Source organism: Falco punctatus (assembly GCF_963210335.1).
Source record: "Falco punctatus genome assembly, chromosome: 10".
In the NCBI taxonomy this organism is placed as follows: Eukaryota; Metazoa; Chordata; class Aves; order Falconiformes; family Falconidae; genus Falco; species Falco punctatus.
In genome coordinates, this window is record NC_137590.1 from 6,696,132 (window position 1) to 6,720,768 (window position 24,637).

Genomic DNA, 24,637 nt, shown 5'->3' on the forward strand with positions numbered 1-24,637 from the left:
AGGATGGTAGTAACCCCTGCTGACATTTTACAGAAATGGCTTTCAAGTAAACTGAGCTGCAAAGTCAGGTGCAAGTACAAAAGGAGATGGACAGGCAGTTGGCAGTCAATTATAATGAACTGGAGTAAACAATTAAGTGCAAGTATTCTGAATGAAGAGCATTTCTGTCCCTCCACTTCAAATGATCGTGGGAATATTTACACTGATATAGATGGTTACATATTTGGATTTCTTTATGCTAAGAAATAACATCATTTGCCTGTAGTAACTCATTCATAGGGAAAACTCCAGAAACCAGAAGGACAGAAATTCTCTCAGTCATCTACAATTCCACCAATAAGTTTAATTCATTTCAGGAATGGGTATGTAAGTGTCCATGAAATACATACTCTGCAGGGACCGATTTCTGTGGAAACAGAAAAGTTACTGTTCTTCTTTATTCTTAGGAAAATTAGGTATCATTACTGTAGAAAATACTACCTTATTAATATTATTACTAGTACTACTATTTTCTCCTACATTGAAAATCTGAAAGTACTTTAAAGGAAGCCATGGCAAGATACAAGAAGCTGAAGTTCTTCCACAATTTAATCTAAGTTAGTTATTCATAAACCAGAAATAACACTGCAGGGGTGGGGAAGTTTAACGTATAATGAAAACCAAGCAAAAATTAAAACACTTTCTGACATACAACAATCACTGTAAAATATACAATGAGTCTTGAGTCTTCACTCAAGAGCAGCTTCATGGTAGATTGCACAGTTTCACTATCCTGGTTTACAAATATTCATGCATTGTAGAGCACAGAAAAAATATTCCTTCTTACCTTTGGATCGAGTGGAGATATCCATCCCCTCCACCACCTCCTGCTCTGCCTTTATTTCCTCTTCAGCCAAGCTGCAGGATTCAAAAAGGTCAATTAGAACAGTTATAGACTGTATTTTTCCCATGTCTCATATATAAAAGTTCAATATAACACTATTAAATACAACTATATTAAAATTCCTAATGAAATGAAAGGTTTGCTGTTTGCCAGAGTATACACTGACCAAAACATCTAAAGAAACAATCCAGGTATGCGTGTATGTTGCATGTTATCAACTACAAAAGTAACATTTTCATACTACCAACAGCCTTGTAACACATACTGAAGATCATACCACTGTATGTATAGATTCTGTGTGACAAACAGGAATTCTGTTCCTTGTAGCTCCTAATCTAAGGCCTCCATAAACTGTGTGGATGGATGCCTGCTAACATTTGAACACTCATCAGCATGAATGAACAGCTTAGCTGAAGTACAGATTTAGCAACATAGAACAGCTTGCAAAATTAGAAGGTACAATGCACTTCTAAAAACTATTAAATAATTTCAAGAATCTTGAAACTAGACTATACATAGAAAACTTAATGTTTATAATTTATTGGCAATACAATTCCACCAATTATTAACTATAATAAAGAGTAAATAAACCAGTTGTTACTATTATTCAACCATTCAATCTTACATAGACAGTTTTAGTTTAATCCAGGCAAGATTAAATGATTAAGTAATGACAAACTATATCTGACTTTCTGATATTCTAGATTCTTACAGTGATGTCATTCAAGAAAATAACTCAATGAATTTGGCTAGTTACAACAGTTTGAGGAAGGAAGGTGGAAAGGGGAAGAAAAAAGAACTAGAATGAATATGAAGTTACACACCAGTTTTGGAGAATCTGACTATCGTAGATGAAAGATAAAAGAAAACATGATGTTGAAGGAAACACAAATTCAAAATGACAGACAAATGAGGTTATGGTGCCTGAAGCAGGTATCACAGTCGTCCACAAATACCATCAGAGCACAACAGCCAAGTGGGATGTGGATTTTTTTCCTCTGTAGTGCCAATTTCATGTCTAGTCTGTCAATGATACCACTGCACATTGATACAGCAGACCATAAACTACTGCTGTTATGGAGTGGGCTCAGATTCCATTCAGCCACCCCAGCTCTAGGAACAGCTATTTCTACCAGAGGCCAGCTAGAGACCTTTGCTTTAGCCACTGTGTTAAATCGCCTGAGACAGCTCACGAGAGCTGGGAAACAACACTGAGGACTTGGTTACATTCAGAGAAACTCTTCAGCCTGACAAACAGTTTATATTAGCAGAAGTTTTGTTACTAGTATAACTTAAAACAGCTTCCTAAACAAAGTAAAACTTAGCAGCAGGACTTTTCATCTTGTATTTGCTAAAACTGCTTTTAATCAACTGTCAGCTACTGGGGGGTTGGGTTGCAATTATTTTCACACTTCTAATCAGGACAGTTATGTCTGAAAAAAATTTAAATACAAATTAACTGAGCTCAATGTATGGAAGACCCAAAGCTGCAAAGATCCATGAACTTCAGAAATCATTACTCTCTATTTGTCATTTGTATATAGCAATAATTTACAAATTAAGCTCTTCAACGTCATAAAACACTGAAGAGAAGTTCTATTCTACCAGCATCCAATCTCCCATCTCATGGACTATGCTGCTAATTTCAGTAGCAAGGAAAGGCACCATGTGACCAGAATTATGGTAAACGTGTAGTACAGTTGACCCTAGCACAATCCTTCTCAGATTTATTTTGCATGGGCAGATTAAATGCATAACATAGTTGACTGTACCACAATGCTCACCAATTTACTATGCATGGGCAGCTCAATTATACTGCACATTTGTTACACCCTTTCCCAGAGGGCTTCCAGCAAAGAGGACCTGGCAGTGTGTTGCAGACACCAAAACATTTCATGCACCACTTGCCTCTGCCCATTCTCTTTCCTAAGCAATGGGAAGGGATGGGCTCAGGGGATAGGTTCATTGTTCTCTTCCAATGTTGCATTGGGTTTTTTTCTTCCCCTCCCCCCCTTTATTTCAATATCACCAAACTGTAACAAATTCCTTATTTTTAAAACATCATGTATATATGATTAATAATACACACAGGTAAATATGTAACAACATAGTCATTCTGTCAAGAGTGAAGTAATTTCGCAGTACACATTACCTGGTTTTAAAATACAGATCCAGTTTCAGCCACAGACTAGGACATACAAGTCTTTACGCGACTCAGATTGAAGTCTTAAGATCATTTTACACAGGTTGCTACTAAAAGGAATGGTTATCCCAATCCCAAATTTCATGTTCCAGAAACAGCATTCATTTTAACTGAATCAGTTTTGTGATCCAGCTCACTGTGCAGCTGGATGTGCAGAAAAGAGGAAATGGGAGTGTACCACGTGTGGGAAGAGGGGGGTGAGGGGTAGTGTTAATATCCTTTCAGCAGCAGCTCACATTTAAGTTTCATTACAGCAATCATAACATTCCAGACTTATCCAAATTATCAGGTGCATTTTGTTCAAATCACAATCTCATGGGAGCATGACACAAGAAAGATACAGTAGTTGCTACAAGTCGGTATTACAAGACACAGTTGTGCGTGAATCCTGGCTGAGAAATGGTTGTGAGAGATGAATACAGCAACACAGTAGCAGGAACTGTTCCTACCTCCCTGAGCAAAGCAGCAGGGGAAGTTACAGTGCTGGTGGGAAATGCTCTGCACCCGTGGGCCCGAACCTAGCAGGGCAGGGCTGTTACACGTCAGGATTCCTACGTATTAGCTACAGCGTATGATGTTTCTTCAGCTCTAAATGTGTCTCTCCCCATCTAATGAGCTTAATTTAGGAAATTCAGCCAGTTTCCTCCATCAACTTTTCAGTGTTCTTTCAATAGATCTATAGAGGCAAGAAAAACATTCTTCATAAGCAGTTCCAAGGTGAATAAAGTATCTTCACTTGATACATCACATAAAAGATGCCTGAAGACAAGTGTCCCAAATTTTTGAAATATTAATGAACAGCTGAAAATGCATTCACCGCTTCACACAGAAGTTCTTCATTTTCCTTTGCAGTGGGGGTGCATATATCCTATATAGACATATGCACACTGTGCGTCACCCACAACTAAAACAGAATTCAGCAGTTATCTACTACACTATGAAAACTGAGCCTTGCAAGAACAGATTGCATCTCCATATCCTCTACTATAATTAATCTTGCTCAATCTTTTAAGGGCAGAAACATTTAAGTATGTAAGAAAACCAGTGAGATTGTTCTGAAAAAAACCAAGGGGGGGGGGGGGGGGGCAGAACAGGACAGTTAAATAAGCATATTAGACATAGCTATAAAAGATACTTAAAATTCACAGCTCTTCAGAAGCATCTCCCATTGTTTTATTTACTGTCATGTATTATGACTTGCACAAAGTGACATTGTTTGAAGGGTGGCAGTGATGACTGTAGAATCTTTAAAATTCAAGTTTGTAAATACATGCTAGCAATTGACAGCAGGTTTACAGTAACTTTTCTAAAGCTGACTGATCTTTTCACCTTCACATTTTCCATCAATACAAGAAATATTCTGAAAATGCTTTATAAAGCACAAACTTCTAAATGCAGAAATTTCATTAGCAAAAGATTTCCAATTAAATAATTCAAGAGAAACAGGTCCTTAATGCAGGTGCCTTACTACCCAATAACAAAACAAAAAAGAAAATTAAACCCAGTAGCAAAACAATTATAAACAAGCATCTAGTTCTATGGAAACAGTAACTGTACGATCAAGTAGACTATTCTAGAGAGTTTTATTTTGAGAATTCATTTTTGCAGGGCTTAGAGCTGTTATTTCAGATAGCATGCATCAGTATCATGCATGTGCACTATGAATGTGATGCTCTGATGTTGCGGATCAGAAATGATACTGGTATACACTCAATCAACTACCTATATGAATACAATAAATACCTTATGTCATTCTGAAAGTTACTCTTATTTCCTTATTAAGATGAATGATCACAGACAAGCATATTTTAAGAACACAACTGAAACTTAAGCTTTGCCAGTTTCACTGTCAATTGACTAGAACACCAATTAATCATTTAAAACTTCCCTACTCCTATTGAAAAAACCTGGAGAAAAAAAAAGGGAAGAAATTCTTTTCTAAAATGTTAAACTGATTTGTTTCATACAGATTACTTTAACATGTCTGAATGAGGGTGAAAGGGGTGGAGGTTATTCCTCTGGGGACAGCTGGGGACAGAAAGAAAAAAAAATAAGGACTGCAAACGTACAAGATTTATTGATACGTAGGTAAAAACACAAACAGAACTTAACTGCCTAATTTTTAAATATGTTCTCTGTTAAACTGAAGAGAGGATGGGAGTTTTTATATGAAATTCAGTTTTTCATATATCAGACCAGTAAATAAAATACTGACTTTTGTTTAGGAAAACCATTCCTGTACTAGTAGTAATACCTACCTGAGAAAATGTACACATACAAAAATATTTAAAACTGCTCTAACCTATATTAACTACAAAGAGCAATTAAAAGTTGCAGATGAACTACTGCACCTTGACATTTAACCAAGAAAAACTGACAGATCTGGAAAACCACTCGAAACAGCTCATGCCCACATATACAATCTCAATCTCATTAGGGAATAAACACATTAAATTAAAATCAAGAACTATGTATTTATGGAATTCATTTTTCCTTTTAATTAATAGAAAACAAAACAAAAAACCACCCTAATTTAAGACTATAAGCACTAAAACTGAATGTCAACCTTAAGATTCAATTCCTGCCTCTCCTGTATCACATTTGTGAGTAGCAATTTTAAATAATGATTTCAAAAAACTGCATTCAATAAAAATTTGAAAAAAATATTTGCATGCCATTGCTGAATAAATAGCAGCTTTGTATAAGCACTCACCTATAACAGTCTCTTACTCATCGGTAGCTATGCTATTTATGCAGGATTCTTAAAATGGCGTCTGACAGCACTGCACTGCCTCATTCCTGTACTGTAGCTAAAATGGTAGCAGTTTATTCAATAACAGTATCTCTTTTTTAAACAGCAGTGCTATATTTAAAGCAAGTATCTAAATATCAGAAATGGTAAAGTACGACAAAAGGACACCTGACATCCAAACGTTTAACTAAAAAGGCACAAGACAGGGAGTTTTGTGAAGACACAGGTTACTAAGGAAATCACTCAATTTTAGAATCACTCTCCAGTTTGAGCACCTCATGTTTTACATTTCCTTTTGCAGAATTCCCTGCAAAATGCTCAATTTGTGTTAAGGAATTAACACACAGAAAATGCTTGTTCAGATATCTACATAAAGCAATGTTTAAGCTAGATACCTCTGATAACAAGCAAAGTAAATCTATATACATATTTAATCTAAAGAACATTTAGGTCATTTTTAAAATCTTCTTATTCAGTGTGCAATCATATTAGCTCCACAGAAGAGAAAATTCTGGGAGGGACGGAGATCCTTGGTGTCACATAATCTTCTTTAAGACTATAAACTATAGAGCTCAGGCCCAAGCAAGGCAGCCAGAATAGCTATAGATTTCAGATGCTAAAAACATAATTTGAGAACAATCATGTATGGAAGTAAAGGTTTATGCTGCTTAAATTAAGGATCTTAACATCCTGCTACAGCATAGCTTTAATCTCACAGTATGAAACTCAGATGCTATGACAACTGACAATAAAGGGTTAACATAAGAATGACAGACAACTTCTACCAAATAAATAAAACTCAGCTCCTATGTAGCTATTTCTAAATTAGACTTTAACCCATGAATACAAGACATGTTTTTTAATAAATACATGTAAAATACTTTCTAAATACAATTTAAAGGGACAAGCTTGATGGCCTACTACAACGGTTTTCAGTCTCTGGTTTGCAGACCCCTCAAAGCCAGTGTACTACTACTAAGGGGTTTGCAGACAATAACCAAGTAAATCAAACCTAGTCTAACAGGCTTAAATTCACAATAATGGGATTCATGTGACCATGGGAAAAATATTAGGTACCCACAGATAACAAAATTTGAAAATTGCTGTCTACCACATTCTACATGGGCAAAGGTTATGTTCAACTTCCAAGATATTTAGAAGATTCAAATTAATAGCCCAAATTCTAGACAGAGGAGAGCTTTTACTGAGATTTAGCACCCTTTAACCAGTTATGCTGGAGTGGCACCATTACTATGGAAAACCTACCATAACCTATCACTTTTCAGCTACTGGATCTACATGGTCAATACACTTGAAAACAAAGCAAAAAGGAAAAAAAAAAACAACACAACCAAACAACAAGCAAAAGTGGTATCACAGAATGGAAGACACCTCAGGAAGATGAGCCAGTTGAAGCTTTTGGACACTGATATAAAGGAATAAATTTGTAATATAATCTACCTATTTATGATTTTTGAGCATGAAGTTCCTTTTATTATATGCTTCCTTAGTAGGAACGTAGGTTTTCCACTACATTTCAATACTTCTGCCTAATTTGAGGGGGGGAAATGTCAAATTTGGAGTGGTTTATACTTTGCATTTTTTCTCCATTCTCAGTATGTTAAGTAGTGTCATTTGTTTAAAGAAATCACTCAGTTTTTCCCTAGCACTATTTAGCTTCCAACTAAAACAGTTTGACTGCAAAGAATGAAAGAGGCATGTAGCTTTTATAAAGCTACTGTTTTCATCATAATTTATAATCCAGATCACCCCTTTGTTTTTCCCCCACTGCATTCTTTGTCCAGCTAATTACAAAAGTAACTGGATGTTGGCACTAAATAATAATGGCTAATCATATTCATCCTGGGCAATTCAAATTACTCTTTAGTAGCCAGAAAACTTAAAAGTGCAATTATACGATTAACTGCTAGTTAACATTAGAATAATGGCCATTTGCTACAAGCTGAATAAACCTCAGCTACATTATTTCATAAATGTCCTGTCTAACTGTGAGATTAACAAGATTCAGTCCTGTAAAATCTTGGGTAGAAAGAATACGTGCTTTTTCCCCACGTCTATCAAACAAAACCCCACATTCCATCTGTCCTGAACAGTAGAAAAAATGGCAGAGTGCTTCTTATTATGCAATCTATGAAAGTTAGTGATAACATCATACCTTGACAAAGCACCAAAAATATATGAGATTCTTCAGCTTGGCTGAATTTGCTTTACTTAGATGGAACAAAGATGGTAGAAATTTCCAGAAGGCCTTTCTCAGTCTTGCCACTGCAATTGTCAATCTTTAACCTATCCTCTGCTTCTATTGGCTCAAGTACTCCATGGAGCAGCGCGATTGGGCTGATCTGTAAAACAACACTGCTGTCTCTACCTTGCCTCAGACATCTTGCTGCAATGCAGACATTTATTTTTTGTGAACTATAAAAGAATTATATTTGAGTGATTAAAAATAGTGAACTTTAACAGACTCACGATGCTATGTTTCATTACATGCACAAGGGCAGCTCATACAAATATGCTTCACTGTCAGCAGTGTGTCTGGAGGTGCAGATTTGAAACAGATCCTAGTTTAACAAAACCTGTGGGAGCCATTTTAATACCAGCTTTCTGATTGCAGATCACTTACTCCTGCTTCCTCATATTAAACAAATATTATGTTGTGTGCTATTTAAGACTGAAAGTAAACTGCTAATGTGTATAAACTACTGCTAGGAAAATTATGTCCAGAAGTCATTTCTGTTTTTAGCAACTGAAGAAAAAAACAACAGAGTAACTTCTTAGCTGTGTTATCACTTCTATGTATGCAGAAAAATGTATTAAAATTGCATACAAAAAGGCTATCACATGAAACTCAAGTGTTACAACTCAGCAGTGTTTCAAAATGAAACAGACACTGGGGGGGGGGAGGGGGGGGGAGTCTGTTAAGCAAAGTGAGTTATTCGAAGTAAGATACTCATGCTGACAAACCAGAAGTAAATTGCTACAGAATGTTACCAAATGCATGGCACCCTTCTACAAAAGGTAGCATGTACTGTACCCCGGTGCAGTCATTTGCAAAGCAAGCTGAGCTCTGAATTCTTTCCTAAAATCCTGAATGTGTGTGGACTGTTAAAACAAGTGCAAAATCCATATTAAAAGCACAAAAGATCACCCTTCCTCTGCTTCTGTAATAATACTGGTGATCCCTGAAAAACAGCTTGTTGAAACAAGCATGCAAGCACTACAATCAAAATCTCAATAAAGAGCACAAAATGTTGTAAAGTAGTTATAAATCAAGCAAGTCTGTCTAAGATTATACTTTGTGTATATCAGAAATATATGTTCATTAGGCATTATTTACTTTACTTCATAAGGTCACTTCATTGCTGAGTACTAGCACTTTCATCACACCTCAAAAGCCTACGGAACAACGAAAAATGCACTCTTCCCCACAAACATGGTAATTAATGATCTATGAACAAACAGCAAGTACAATATTTTTCACTGGCCTGAGGTAAACAGTAAGTATAAGCTTCAAAGTTTAGAGGCAAATTATTTAAAAAAATAGTGCATTCAAATTGGAACAGTTTACATGTGCAAGTCCCTTAAAATGGACGCTAAGCAAATCTGCTTTTTTTTATATGACTAACCACTAACATTACTTCATTTACTGGACTAACTGACCTAGTAAAAATAAAATGTTTGGAAAACTATTAAAAAATGTTCAGAGTAGCATGCTGCTTACTTACCAACTGTTCAAGCACCCATCTCATTTTTCCAGTTAAGAAGATACAACAGGCTGGCAGATTTGGGAATTGATCAAAAAGGAATTTCTTGAAATAATTACGTAGCATTAAACCAAAAGTTAAAAAAAAAAGAAAAAGAAAAAAAAAAAAAGAGGAAAAAACCCACCAAGAACGAACAACATGTACTACTGTCATGAACCACACATGATTTTATATCCTCTGGACTCCACAAGACAGAACTGTGGCTGATACAGTGTAAAACAAAAAGGCACAGATAAAAGGTACATTAGTTTATTTGAACTATGTAAAACAAGAAAGCTAACAGTTCAAAAACATTTTCCATAAAGAATCAGATTTGTAAACAGATGTACTGCTGCATTTTATTGAGCAGCAACCCATTTCCAAAATCTGCAGCATAAAAACTCCCTTTTAAAGGAACAAAATATTAACCATACATTGTCCCTCAGAAAGAGAAACACGTTGTATTAATTACTCCTGCAAGAAAAAAGGTTCAATAATCATTTTAAGTTAAGATAAGCTGCATAAAAAACATGATGCAACAGCACACCACCACCTAGGCCCAATATCTACAATCTGCCATTAGCACTTTTTGCTGATGTCTAGGTTCTCAAAAATCCCATATTTTCTAAGAGATAACTTATCTTAGCTATTCCATTCACTGTTTAGAAAGGTAAACTTGCCTGTTCTTCTGTCTGCCATTATCCCTGCTTGACTCCCTGTAGGGCAGTTAAATGCATCTGCTCCCTAGCTTCCATTTTCTCTTCAGCAGGCATGTGACACAACAGACAATAGTGCTGGCAAACTGCTCAGAGAGAGAAAGCTTCTTTGGAATACCAGGATCTTGATAAACTCTAAAAACACCATCCTCCTGTGAAGAAGTAGGTATGCCAAGGTTTTACCAGTCTGCAAAATAAAGCTGTGGCTAATGGCTACTAACCATGTGACCCAAGAAAGCAAATTTAAACAGTTCCAACTTAATAAAGTGCTGTGGTGTGAGTTTTGCACAACAAATCACAGAGAATCACACTCTCAACCCACAACTCATAGGTCTTAGAGAAAAAAAAATGTAAAAAGTAAGGCTTACCTCTGTGGATGCATTGTTAACACAGTGTTATGTCAATACTTATAAAACATGGAGGACAGGCTCTCAGTACTCAGGCAGAAAGGGCTTGGCACTTCAGCTTGATGATCTGTCTTCCTAATAAAAGCTAATCCCGGATTGGCTACTTTGGTAAATCTGAATGTAAAGCTTCAGGGGATTGGCTGAAACACTTCCTGAGCGATTATCTTTGTGCAGCTCTGGCAAGCAGGAGCCATCCTGTGCACAGAGAAGACAGGCTAAGCTAGGCCTGTTTCAGCACAAGAAACTTGGAAAGAAACCCCAAATGTGCCCTCCCCGGCTAAAATACACAGATTTTCGAGCAGAAGGAAGTGATCGCAAACTGCCTGCCTGAGCAAATGTGTCTCAACATGCCACTGCTGAGGGCATTTGGGTATTTTAAAACCGAAGGAGGAAGGGTTCACCCAGGTCACAAAAGCTGTTCTTCATAAACAAAAAGCTAAATCCACTTTGCTGGCGTTCTGCAGCGTGTTGCAGGCAGAAAGCAAGGCCACAGAAAAGAGAGCAAAACATACTGAACCTGAACATGCACAGGACGGGCTGAAACTAGTAACTGAAAATTCAGAGAGAATTCTTCTGTTCCAGAATGTAAACAACATATTAACACCTACCGTAGCAACCATATACCGACAGGGTGAGTTCTTTAGATACTATGATAAGCCGAGCCTTAAATAGGAAAAACTTCACAGCTCATTTCCACAAAAACTACTGTACAACTGAATTGGCATGATGGCAGAGGGCAGCTGCCATGCAGTGCATGTCCTCCCTGTTTACAAACCCGCTGCAGCAGCAGAGCATAACCAAAGCCCTGCAGATATTGCCCCCTCCCCCCCGCCCCCCCCCGGCCTGCCCGGGCTGTCTGTTACACACAAATTCTGACTTCCGTGTCAGCCGGCTGCAGCTGCAGCTTCCTGTCTGTTAACCCTGTCGGACCTGGTGCCTTGTAAGGTACCACACAGACCCTAAAAAGACTTAGTTTTCCCTACTTGGCAAGTTATCTGTCTGCTTTCACAAAAACATGAATATAGCTTTTTCAGATGTTTGCGCTTTACCTTTTATCTTCTCCCACAATCCGGCAAACGAAACAAAAGGAGAAAACGGCATGTAAGCAACCGGTTTGATCTTGGGCCAGTTCCCAAGCATTTGATTCAAAACGTGATTTGGTTCTTTTCCCTAATGCAGTGAAAGTGGGAGTGCCAGGAAGGAAGAAAGCCTTAACTCCAGATGAATATTTTAAAGGTCAGATCTTCAGAAAGGCCCCAACAAGCCTTTACGCTCTTGTTCAAAATTTCGCATCTGCATTAGGTAGCTCAGCATTGTCATTCCACAGCCATCAGCAAATCACAATGGAAACCACAGACAGAAAGGTGATTCTGAAGCATGTTGCATATAATCAAAGGATTATTTATTAAAAAAAATAAAACCAAATAAAGTTGTAGAGGAAGAGAGGTTTCACATTAAAACAATCATTATTAAATAATAAGCTAAAATAATCCAAGCAAAATAAACATTCTTCCAATACAGCATGCAAGTTCCAGGATTGTGCAAAACCAGTTATAGAAAACCCTCTCCCATAAATCAAGGCCAGTTGCAAACAGAATACACACTTTGCTCTACCTTGACTCAAAGGCTAATGACCCCAGAAACAATCACCACACATAAAACTAGTGCCCTCCCTTAGCTCCAGCCAGCACCTTTCATGATACTACTTTACCGAAAGCCGACATGACTCATAACTACGCAACTCCGCAAAATTAATAATCCTACTCTGCATTGTCCCATACTGCATTCAGATTATTTCTTGAGATACCATTGTCACAGGAAAACTGCCAAACCATCCTATCACTGTGCTTACATTTTTTGTGTTCTTGCATTTTAGGCTGCAACAGCGGATTAACAGCCCAGAGTATAAATTCTCATCTCATCAGTAATTCTGGAGTCCCTGCTGGAAGCATTTTCCCTTTTTAGCTTTGGCAACGTTTTTCAGGGCAGGGAGCAGGAAGGCTCATGGATTACACTGGCAGTTTGTTCTGGTTTAGGAATGTAGCAGAAACTAGAGAGAATACTGCTATAAAGGGAATCGTACAGCCCACTACAGCAGCAAGAACACACTGGAAATGCATGACATTCAAGTGCATACTTGCATCAGTTTTAACAGCTCAAACTATTCCAGATAAATTTCTTTTTAATTGCATACCTAAAGGCCTATGCCACTCAGATTATCACACACACACACAAACATCCACATTTTGATGCCTCCATATAGTAAATGTGAGGATTGTCAGCCATTAACAGCTATGCTCATTGTTTGATTGTTCTACTCTAATATTATTCTATTAAAAACAATAATCCTAATCCCTATGAAGTCCAGCAAAGGAGCAAAACTAAATACACTGACTTTGTCAATGCTCTGTGCTAAGCAAGACCCAACTCTGGTATCACTGATGGTGACTGGGAACACTGCCAAACTGACACACTTGAACCTATCTGGGAGTGAATCAGCCTGCAGCAGATAGATAGAAGCAGAATCTGCCTTAGAAAAGGCCTCAGGTCCTGTCCTCTAGATTCAAGGAAATGGTGGCCCAAATGCAAAAGAAAAATTTATAAACCTGCAGTCGTTAGCAAGAACAAAAACCTAGAAAGCGTTATCAGACAGAATATAACATTTGTATTCAGCCACTGGGCTACTCTGCTAAAACAGACAAAAGCATTCTGTCAGGAACCAGAAAGAGAAAGCCTGAAATATCTTTCTCTCTACTTTCTTGTCCATACACATATTTTGCAATAGGAGGTACAAGTCTGGTATAATGACACACAGAATTCTGAAGATTGTATCCATTAAGACACAATGATTGCATGTCCTACTGCAGCTTGACCAATTCTTTTACATAGGAGTGGTGAAATTTTTTTTGGTGGGGGGGCGGGGCAAGAAAGATAAAACAGAGAGTCGGGGGAAGCTAAAAGCTTTGTTAACAGAAGAGAGTGGAGAGATTAGATTAGCTAGTATTTGTCCTTTTCAGTGCTTTGGAGATGTTAAAGGAAAATAGAACAGGGATGTGAGGCTGGAAAAAAAAAAAAAACAAAACCCAAAAAACAAGCTGAAGGAAGAAACCAAAGGAAAGATGGAAAGCACGAATCAAAAGGAGATTAACAGACAACAGTGTTAGAAGTGCAACCTACTATATTTAGAGTTCTTTGAAAAGAATTCTGTCCGCTATGCAGAATCTCCAGAAAGCGCACACATCAAGCACCATAGTGTTGTAAGGGACTTAATATTACTTAATATATGCTTATATACCAAAAGCCTCAAAATTAAACAAATACCAGTAAGGAAGAGATTTGTCTGTATGACAGAAACAGGGGTTTGGGTATGTACCCCTATAGGAGATGAATCATCAGTGACAGAGAGGGAACAGTAGGTGATGGACAAAAGATGGAGCTTTAAAAATAACATTTTGAACAGTTACACAAAAGCAAAGGAGGAATGTAATATTTTCCGAGGATAATGATGATGATAATACTACAGGAGAAGAGTTGCATTAAGGGCTTGTAGCTTGGTCCTGGATTTCCAAGTCATTGACTTACAACCCTAATTTCTAGAATAAGAACATGAAAGAATGTAATTCAGTGCTTTTCCTTTTAAGAGGGTTTTTTCCACCTTTTTTGCTTTAGCCCTGATCTGCCAAAGTATCAGTAACTACTGAAAGACCAGAAGACTGCCATCTGACACAAAATCCAAAAATAAATGTCTGTAAAGGCAGTTCCCAAATTTTTAAAATTAGGCTGGATGCTAAAATTAGTGACCTGTCTAAGAAGGTCGGTAATTTTATAAATTATCATAAACTACAGGAGAATGTGTTTATGCCCAATAGGTAGCTGATTTTCTCATAAGCTTAAAAGGCCTTGTGACCAGATGCATATATTTCTCCTTCTGAACAGTATTTTTGTATACTTTTGGTTTACATTACTTGTCCTGGATGACAATGATTCATTGTCTGCAGATTAAAAAGCTGGTTTTGTTTGTAATATACACTGAATATCTAATGCATTATGAAAGTTTCTCTTGACAGCCATTTTCAGCATGCTCTGCAACTGCCTCATGTACATTTCCTCCATTCATGTTCAATCACCTGCCAAAAATACCTGGGAGGGGGGAAAAGCACCCTTGAGCTCTTTCCTTTAGCAGCTGTAGCTTTTTAAAAGAGGTGCTACAGCCTATGTTAACTTAAGGCACAAACCCATATATATCATCCCTTTCACCCCATTTGAACCAGTCTCTCCACAATTTAACAGCTGGGCTGTTGGATATCCTGTATAAACGGGAATTTTTATTATTATATATTTAAATTATTTTTCTATATTAAAAGCTTAACAGATATAATTTATTCCATATTTCATATGCAGCTAAATACTTTCAGTTACCCAGAAAGCAGCTGTGAGACGTACACAGGTAGACTGCATGTCAAACCTAAAGTATTTCCACCATGTAGTTGAACTACACCTGCGTAGCAAGTGATATACGATGCCTACTCTGTGGTGACATGGTCATGAATCCAACTCACTGCACATGCAGGGTCTGTGGTTATGGGAATGTAGGTGCCCTGCATGAGACCTAGGTACAAAAACCTGAAAGAAGTCTGTGTTTCACCAAGGGATTCTAATGCCCAAGTGTGAGATATCCTGCATATAACACTTTCTGACATCAAGGTGCTTCTCAAGAAAATAGAAGAAAATCACTACTGCTAGGGAAGAATAATTTAGGACCAGGTCTGGATAATGCTAACCTCTAATAGTATTGCTATGGGCATTTTTCTCTTCTGATTTTTTTCACGTTCAGGAATCACTTGGTTAACAGTAATGAGATACATTACTTTTTGTTGTTGTTGTTGTTGTTGTTTTTTTGGGGTGTTTTGTTTTGTTTTTTTAAATAAAAGCTGATTATCTCACAGAAGACTCTACCAGCTAAAGCTCATAGTAAAATATGTGAAGTGATGGAATTACAAACATACTGCTACTACAGTGATTTTTTTCCTCTCTTCTAGGCTAATATCTTATCACAACCCACTTCAGATTTAGACTATGTCACTCTCTCTTTTAACCTCTTTCATGCCCCTCCACACACTAAATTTGCAGTTTGGCTTTAGCTTTAAGGCTCTGTGTATTCACGCTTTTGTCCTCCCTATCTGCTATTCCAGTTGCTATACTCATCTCATTTCTGTGGTTTGCCTCTCACCAGGAAAAAGTCTTTCTTTTTCCACCACAAATGTGCAGTACAATCACTTTCACAAAGACTTAACCCATGGTTTCAGCAACTTTTTTTTTTTTTTTAACCAGACATACTAGCTTATGCATCTCACCATTCCTTTCCAGCCACAGCACTCAGCTCAGTCACACTTCCAGCAGACCTGTCTGTGTGGTTACACAGTGAACAGGATCAGTGAATCAAATATTTACTGTGTTAACTAACCCAGGAAAGGCACCAATTCACAATAGTTCACAACACTGCTGCGATAACAATTTTAGCGGCATGACTGAGAAAGCAGGAGTGAGCAGCTTGAGATCATTTAAACAATCACTACCACTAAAAGAAATTTTTGGGAAACTACGTGATCAAGCACTGCATCCATATTTTCACCAGATTTGTGTTATTAACTATAACTTCTTCATGTCCAGATGACACTGCAGATCTGTCCTTGTCCCTTCAACATTATGAAAAGGCGGGGAGAAAGAAAGCCTTTGAAATATAATCATTTCTCTGAAAAGGAGCAACACCTTTTCCATCTGTGGCTTTGTTTTCTGAAGCCAGGTGAAACGCTTGCCCACAATTAAGCACACATTTCACTCACATTAACATCTGCATAAACTGTTGAATTCATTTAAGCACCTTTACAGATTATAATTTTTCATGCCCTGTTGGATTTACAGACAATGTTTACTAAGCCCTCCTTATCAGGTGACAGAAATGAGGACACTCCTGAGCTAATGCCACTTCAAAGTTGTTTCCAAAAGGGAGGTTTACTGTAAAGAAATCTATGCCCACATCAAAAAACAATTCTGAAAGGGCAGAACAAATCATGCTGTGATTATTCTGTTTGCCAATAACAATGAAATCCAACTGCAGCTACACAGGTAAGTCTTAACTATGTGACTAGTCTGCAATCTTTTTTACTAAATGAACTTTGATACTTTTTTTAAAGCCACAGTATCCTCATATGGCATTAGAGCTGACAGTTGTCAGAGTTCAGGGGATTCAAAAGTGAAATTGTATACAACATTTCAACCATAAAAGGAGCAACAGAACAAAAGCATAGGAGAAATAAATGTATTTCTGTGTTGAAGCTACTATAGGTCCAAAAAGAACTCAAACACAAATGTCAATTTACCCTTTTATAAAGCATTATTCTGACTTCTTATATAACAGTCTTGCTTAATCCTGGCTTTTAACGATATGTTAGAGTGTAACATTCCAGGCGCTACAATGCATACTGAAAGCGAAGTTGTGACATCACTCTGCATTTCAGTGTCATTAGTAATTCAGGAAATACCAAGGTATTTCACAAAGGAGGAAAAAGAATTCTGCAAATATTTCTTAAGTAACTCTATGCAACATCCATTCACAGGCAGAGGATAAAATTAGTACTGCAACCCTTATTTTACTGCCTTTCTCTCAACCCCTCAGCTGTATTTCTCTTAAAATCACTCAGATTCCAGTCCTAGAATTTGCACAGTTTAATCTCTTCTATGCATTCAGATAACTGCTTGTTCTTTCAAGGGATGTGAGAACGTTTTGGGAAAACAACTGGCCCTGGACATAAGCATTGTGCAAACATTTTAACACAGCAGAAAAATGTGATTGGGGGGTGGCGGTGTAAGATTTGCTAGTTGTTATAATTCTGATTTATAGTGCATTTGCCTTCATCTTTATATGTTGGCAGAAAAATACTTAAAACACAAAAGGTAAAACTATACCAATAATTCTAACTTCAGGATGCAAATCAAAATAATTTTCATGACCAAATAAAGCTTGTAAATCTGACAGAGATAAATACTAATTCAGAAAGATAAAGAATATGCTTTCTAAACTGCAAATTCATCAAACAGGAGACACTACCTGCACATGCATTTAGGGTCCAGCTCCTGAATAAGGCCTTAGAATTTAATTAAACAAGATGTTTTTTATAGGACGATATTGCCACTGAAAGGGGTACTATTATTACCAATCCCATTCCCAGCCACATATTCCTACTCCTTCCATTGCACTGGATTTATTATTTGTAGAACCCTGCAGTGAGCCAGGTCAGTTTGCTCCATCAGCAGAAAAGCAGATGCAATGGTGAGGTTAAACTCTGCAGCCACAAACAGTGGAGGGAGGGAGATTACCCCTTTCAAAAGCCCCAGGGGTAGTTAGATCAGTTCACATTGTCTGTGCTGTTCTGCTTTTCCCCAAAGTAACTGCTACAAAAAGAAAATGACATACAAATATGGCCAGTTCACTGAACTTCCTGTGTTTTGAATTCTCAGTGCTTCTTGGTGATCTACACTGTTTTGGGTAAGACTAGTTCTTTGCATTCCTGTGAACAAAATTGACCTTTTAGCCCTTGTCCTGTTCTTCTGTTCTCTGTGAGGGTCTTGATTAAAACCAAAACAAATCTATACAACACAAAACCCACAGTATATTTGCAGTAAACACTTGGTTTTATTTACAAGCATATGTGCGTTTGTTTAGGAAAGCTTAGATCTTGATGGATATATAGCATATAATACCACCAGCATTTCAAATTGCAACCAAAAAATTATATTGACTTTTCTTTTCTGACAGCCCAGAAAAGAACAAAGAGACTGTAGGATGAACAAATACTATACTCTTTTTTAAAGAACTGAGCAGCATGGCTGTATGAAGCAGGGCTATCAGCAGAAAACTTGAAATGCAGCTGCCTATATAATTTAAAACATAAAAACCTGGCCCTATGTAATTCAGGTATAATAATTAAAAATTCTCTTTAACATTGTTCCTATTTGCAAAGATTTGCAAAGCAAATGCTGTGACAGGCAATTTTCAAGCAGCAATTTCTTTGAAAGGTAAGGTTCTCATTCCTACTTGCTCTTGGTTTTGTTTGTTTTTTCTAATTAAAAAGGTAATCTACATATATTTTTACATAATATTGTTCTTCATGTTAAAATATGATGAAAGTTTACATAATTGCCCAACATTAAAATATATCTGCTTCATATAAATTTTATAAGCACTTGAAAACAATGTAAATTATTTAAAGGAAAAACAAGTTCTAGTGTGGAACAAACCAGGCTTGTCCTGTAACAAATTTCAAACCTGCAAGCTGTTCTGTATTTGTTGTCAAAGGACAGTTTCTAAGACTGGAGCCCTGGACTAAACATCTCTCTCTGTAGCTTTGTATATGCTATATGTGAACTTTCTTCACCTACTTTTCCATCTAACCCATTGAAATGGGATCCTGATCTTATTTGGATGTTTCTATAGGACAGATATCTAAAAATAAACTTATTTATACATACATAATAAGGACATTTTCTCCAGATGTGTAGTAAAAAAATAAAAAATTATCTATTTTTACTTACTTGGACACATTCTGACAAAATATCCCTATTACATCAAATGAATAAAAGCTGGTTTCCTTTTTGTGTGGAAAGGAATAGTAGTAATTACACAGATTTGCCGGGTTTCCCCCCCGGATGGTTCGCCAGCATTGGTAGAAGTGCAGCATCCCCTAGCGATCAATTCTATGTTATTACACTGGAAAGAAATTGCCGGCAAATAATCACACCTAGCAAGTGCTATTCAGACCACATTTTGCCATAGGATTCAATATTCATTTTTACGTCACAATTTTACCAGAGAAACTTCGCTGAGCTGCCTGATAACCATAAAAAAGCCTGAGGGTGAAGTTTCCCTCAAAGGAACAGCTATCTCTCCACTGTAGCAGCATGAAAAGAAGCAATCAAAGAGCGTGTTTAAACCCATACACTGATTACTGTGAACACCAAGACTTGAGCCATCCTGCGCTGACCTGTGTGGCACTCATACCAGCAGTCACCATTCTGGGCCTCCAGAAGAGCTCTAGCCAGCAGTGTTCAATGTTCTCTTAGTGAGGTAGCCATGGAACAATCTGTCCTACACTTTGCTAGAAAAGAAGAGCTTGCATACCTCTCATTATTCTAGAGCATAATCTTCCCCTAGCCACATCAAACACCTCATGTGCAAATTTAATTCTAGGAAGGCAAACAAGCGAACGCAAAGCATTTGAAATCATTGTGAAGTCTCAGCCCAGACGTGTTTTTGCCATATAAGTTACAGTTAAATAGCTTGTACTAGGTAAACAAATCTTAGTAAACATGGATAAAAAGACAAAGGCTAGAAGCAAACCAGTTCTTGTGGGGGGCAGCAGCAGAGAGGAAACGGGCAATTGGGACGCCTCTACGAGGACGCATAAGGCAGCCACCACCAGGGGACACTCACATAACCCCAATAAATACACATTCAAAAGAGCTCAGCATACCCATACCAACACTTTCCCGAGAAGAGGCAGGCATATGGGTTCTCAAAACACACCTCTAATTTCATTACAAATTATGACCAGATTTCTTCCAAGTTCTGTCAACTGTTGATGACGTTCAGAATTAGTAATCTTGCACAAAGCACATGATTTTTTGAGCTTTAATATGTCAGATTTAAATTCGGTTTTGCTATAAACTAGCTAAAAATCAGGCAGATGTGTCTGAGCTTTTGGATCCACATTTTTATTTACATTAAAAGTGAGCAGTTGCAACCAGAATGCCATTCATACTGAACTGAATATATTCCCATCTATCTTAGAAAACTGTGTGTGTGATTCTTTCAAGTGGTATGACAATCACACTATTATAGTTTTACAAGTTAATTAAGAAAGGACATAATGGCTTAGTTTGGAGTATCTGTATTCTCTGCAGTAAACCAATAGACTTAGAGATCTAATTTACCTAAAAATGCCATGCACAGTGTGCCTTGAGCTTAGAGGTGGGATAATTTCCACCCACAAACACATTTTTCTTTACCACTGACTGGTTTTGTTGACATATTTTTAATATTTTTTTTCTTGATGCTGGGAGGAAGCTACCTCACCTTGATAACACTGAGCACACAAAACAAATACAAAATCAATCCTCCTCTGGATGACATGACGACACCGTTTCGCTAGCTAAATGGATAGAAAAGGGCTGCACTACAAACAGTTTTAATCAACCTAAGTACAAAGATGTAATGCTTTAGAAACAAACCTCTCCACCTGTCAGCACCATAAGAGAGCTGCTCAGGTTTGAAATTAAAAAGCCAAAGGACCTTTTTTAGTCTTGAGTCGTGTCCGTCCCCCCCCCCCGCAGAATCCTCCTATGTCAACAGAATAATTCAGACAACTAGAGAAACATCTAGCAAGATTGTAGACGGCCTAGGATATCCCATGTGGCCTCTAGCTTCTACTCTCCAAGGCCAAGAGTCTCTCGTAAGTGCCGTGTCTGATGTACCAGACCCATGAAGACATCCTGGCTCTCAGAGACCACTTAAAATTACACTAGACGCCCCTATTTAGGAAGCTAAATCCCACCCTTTGAAAAATTCTTGGACACTATGACATAGCTGGGGGGTGCTGGTTAATATCTACCTGGAACATCGAGGAATCAAGGCTTTCGCTCACTCTTGAGAGATGCTATGCTTTTATCACACAGACTATACAGACCAGTCAGAATTAACATACCCACACAGACAGACAAAATTTTTATGGAATTCATTACTATCTTACCTAGCTTTTGTGAAGTTCTAGACAATGCTGCTTCTTACAGAGATACATCTTTATTGATGTCTCATTAATCTCATGAGTAAAACAGTTTTACGTGGCTACCATATAACAGGAAAGAACAATACTTTTCAGAACAGACTAATCTTATGGACATAAGGAAGAAAGAAAGATAGAGTAGATGCAGATCATTTTTCCATGACTAAACCATATAAAATTCCTTACAAAACTCTAAAATATCTACAGTAGAAGCAGTGATGAACACATCTTGTAGCATACTCCACTAATACATTTTAAATATGCATGTCCCTAAATCACAGAAGCATAAAATAGTCATTCTAGCAGTACATACAATAATTTCTCCTCTTACAATCCCAAGCATGCACCTTACATTATTCCAATATAAAATACTATAGGCTATACCTTTTACTGTTTTGGACATGCACATGATCAGGAAAGGTTTCTTCCCAACATTAATAGCTCACTGGCTGTTTGACAGAGTAAGCAATCAAACTGGGAGAAGCTAATTTGAGAAGAGATTTTGTGGGAAAAAAGAAAGCAACAGAACAGAAATAAGGGTAAATTTACACTGTTCAGTCTTGCTCTCTGATATTGTTACAGCAGCAAGAGATCTGGGTTTGGACAAGAAAGAAAATAACATAGATTCTTTGGTATTTTTTCCATATTTGCATTTGTGGGTTTACGTTATACAAGCTTAAATACAAGAACACTAATTCTCTACAGTTTCTACTTATTAATGCTCAATTTTTCTTTAATGCTTAATTGCTGTAACCATTGCACAGAAGAGAGACTATGGTATTATTTACAGAGAATAAGAACAGATGCTTATACAGAATATATTATTGGTCAACAGCTGCGACCGAATATTCCCTGATAAAGGATAAAAGCTAACAAGGAGGGGAAAAAAAACACTGAAAAAAGGATATCAGGGTTTCTGTGCATCTGGCACTTAGCTATTATTATCCATGCTGCCCAGGCTCAATTGGCGAATTGCACATGTGTGATCTCAGCCTCATAGTTTGTAACAGTCTCACATGAACTTTCAATTTGTTATATGAATAGTAGTAAATCATAACAAATCCAGGATAAAAAAAAAAATTCTCCTTTCAATTCCCTTCTAAAGTTTGTGTTTTATTGCACTTTTAGGAGTGATTAAATACTTCTTTTTTTAAAATTGTTTTATCCCATTTTAGGAGACTTGCTGCTAGGTAATTCCACATTTAAACAATACCAGTTTAATAGGTTGACATACTACTACAGAGACATTAGCTTAGCAAATTTCCAAGAAAGCATAATATGTATTTATAAATAATTACTAAAAAATACTAAAAATTACTAAAAAATGCTAAAAATAATTAAGGGAATTTATTCACCCAGATAAAAGAAAAAGAAACATCAAATTAAAAAAAAAGGGTTGATTTTCAGTTTCAATTATTTCTAGTCATTAATTTTTCCTTGACAGACTACTTAACATATTAATGCATGAATGAAATATTTGTCTTTGCATTGCAGGGTCATCTATTTAAATGTCACTTTAATAGCATATTACATAAAACCCTAGGGTAAAGTCCGGGCCCTATTATTTCCAGTGAGCCCAGAGTTTCACCCAGGACATTCATCTGTTTTTTCAATGCATGGAAATTATAGTCTTTCAAGGACAATAAAATCTTTTCTAGGGAAACTAAAAAAATATTAATGTGTCTAAGTCCTTCTTGTGTCTACTGAGTAAGTTGTGAACAATAATAGTTAATAGGTAAGTTGACAGAAATATTGAAGGGAACTGGAACAGGTTTTCTGGCTGCAGTCTCACATTTTATTTTTAACGTCTGTTTTCTTGTATCGCTGTAACTACTTTGCAACTATCAATACTTTGGGTTTCATGCTAAACACTTTATCTTCTTTTTTAAGTGCAAACATCTGAAAGCCTCTGGAAATTGTCCCGTATTTCTTCAGCTGATTTCTGTTTTCATGATTCTTTGGCGAGTCATAAGATGCAGGAAAAAAAGCCTTAAAAACCAAACCTTTTCACTTTGTAGTTAAACTATATGCTATCTTCAAGCCAAAATAAAAATTCAGACAATATCCGTTATTAGAAGTTAACAAGCTTGAGAGGGATCCAGGATAGAACTAGGACTTCAATGTCAAGGTTCATTGTGTAATGAGTAGTGTATGTTACTTCTGCATGGTGCTATTAGCACTAGAGATCACAGGAATTCACTCTGTAGGCATGAAAGTAATATTGCACAAAGATGGGAAAAGGGTTTCTTTGAAAATAAGGCTAATAGTAGGGAGTTCAGCAGTCTAAATCATTCTAGAAACCCTGTCTATCAGCTTGGCTATGAGCTGTACAAACCAGGTTGGGTGTGCTTCTTTGTGACACACACAGATTTTCCTATCAAAGTTTCAATTTAGGTCTTAATACAAAGTAACTCACAGGGTTTTTTGGCTCTGTTAAAAGCCTCCAGACTTTCATTGCCTTCAGTCTGGCAAAAGTAAACAGGGATAACTAATACATGGTCACAACTCATTGCTCTTGTTACAGTAGATTTATAAAGGCCTGGCTGAACATAATTGCTGTTTTACCTTGGTTTTTTTGTGTAGATTGGATTACGCTGGAGTCTTTCAAACACTAGACTGGACAAAGACATGAGCAACCTGGCCCTAACCCCATAACTTGATTGTGCCTTGAGTAAGAGGTTGGCCTAGAGGCTTCCCAAGGCCCTTTCAGCCTGAATGTTTCTGTGATTTGCAAAATAGTATATATTTTTGTTTCTCTACTAATGCAATCTAAAACTTTCTTAAAGTTCAGGTAAAGTAAGCCTGGAACATTGGTGTTTTTTTCTAGCTATGAAGTGAAAGAATAGTTCTAACCCATGCTTTCATTCCCATTTATGTTTTGATGCTACTTTTAGTTACTCAGAAAGAACATAACACAACGAAGAATTCACCTTGTCGGGGGCATGTGTGTGCAACACACAGAAGAAAAAAGTTATTCACAAACTAATACCAATTATTGGATCATCGTGCAGTCTCCATATACTATATTGGTAATTATTCCAGACTCTCAACCTGCCTCCAGAACAGATGCATAT

At 37.0% G+C, this 24,637-nt stretch overlaps 1 protein-coding gene across 14 annotated transcripts in view; it reads right to left on the reverse strand.

Moving 5' to 3' along the window:
• ZMYND8 (zinc finger MYND-type containing 8) overlaps positions 1-24,637 on the reverse strand; it is a 76,862-nt gene that overhangs the window by 46,947 nt on the left and 5,278 nt on the right. For 3 of the 14 annotated variants that reach the window (XM_080404939.1, XM_080404940.1, XM_080404938.1), the window contains one exon: positions 827-897. In XM_080404939.1, coding sequence (XP_080261065.1) covers positions 827-897 — 71 coding nt within the window. Of the gene's footprint in view, positions 1-826; positions 898-8,014; positions 8,202-9,584; positions 9,757-10,282; positions 10,471-10,686; positions 11,284-11,333; positions 11,516-24,637 lie in introns of those variants that run through there. The other 11 variants (XM_080404933.1, XM_080404932.1, XM_080404942.1 and 8 more) reach the window with 10 other exon arrangements.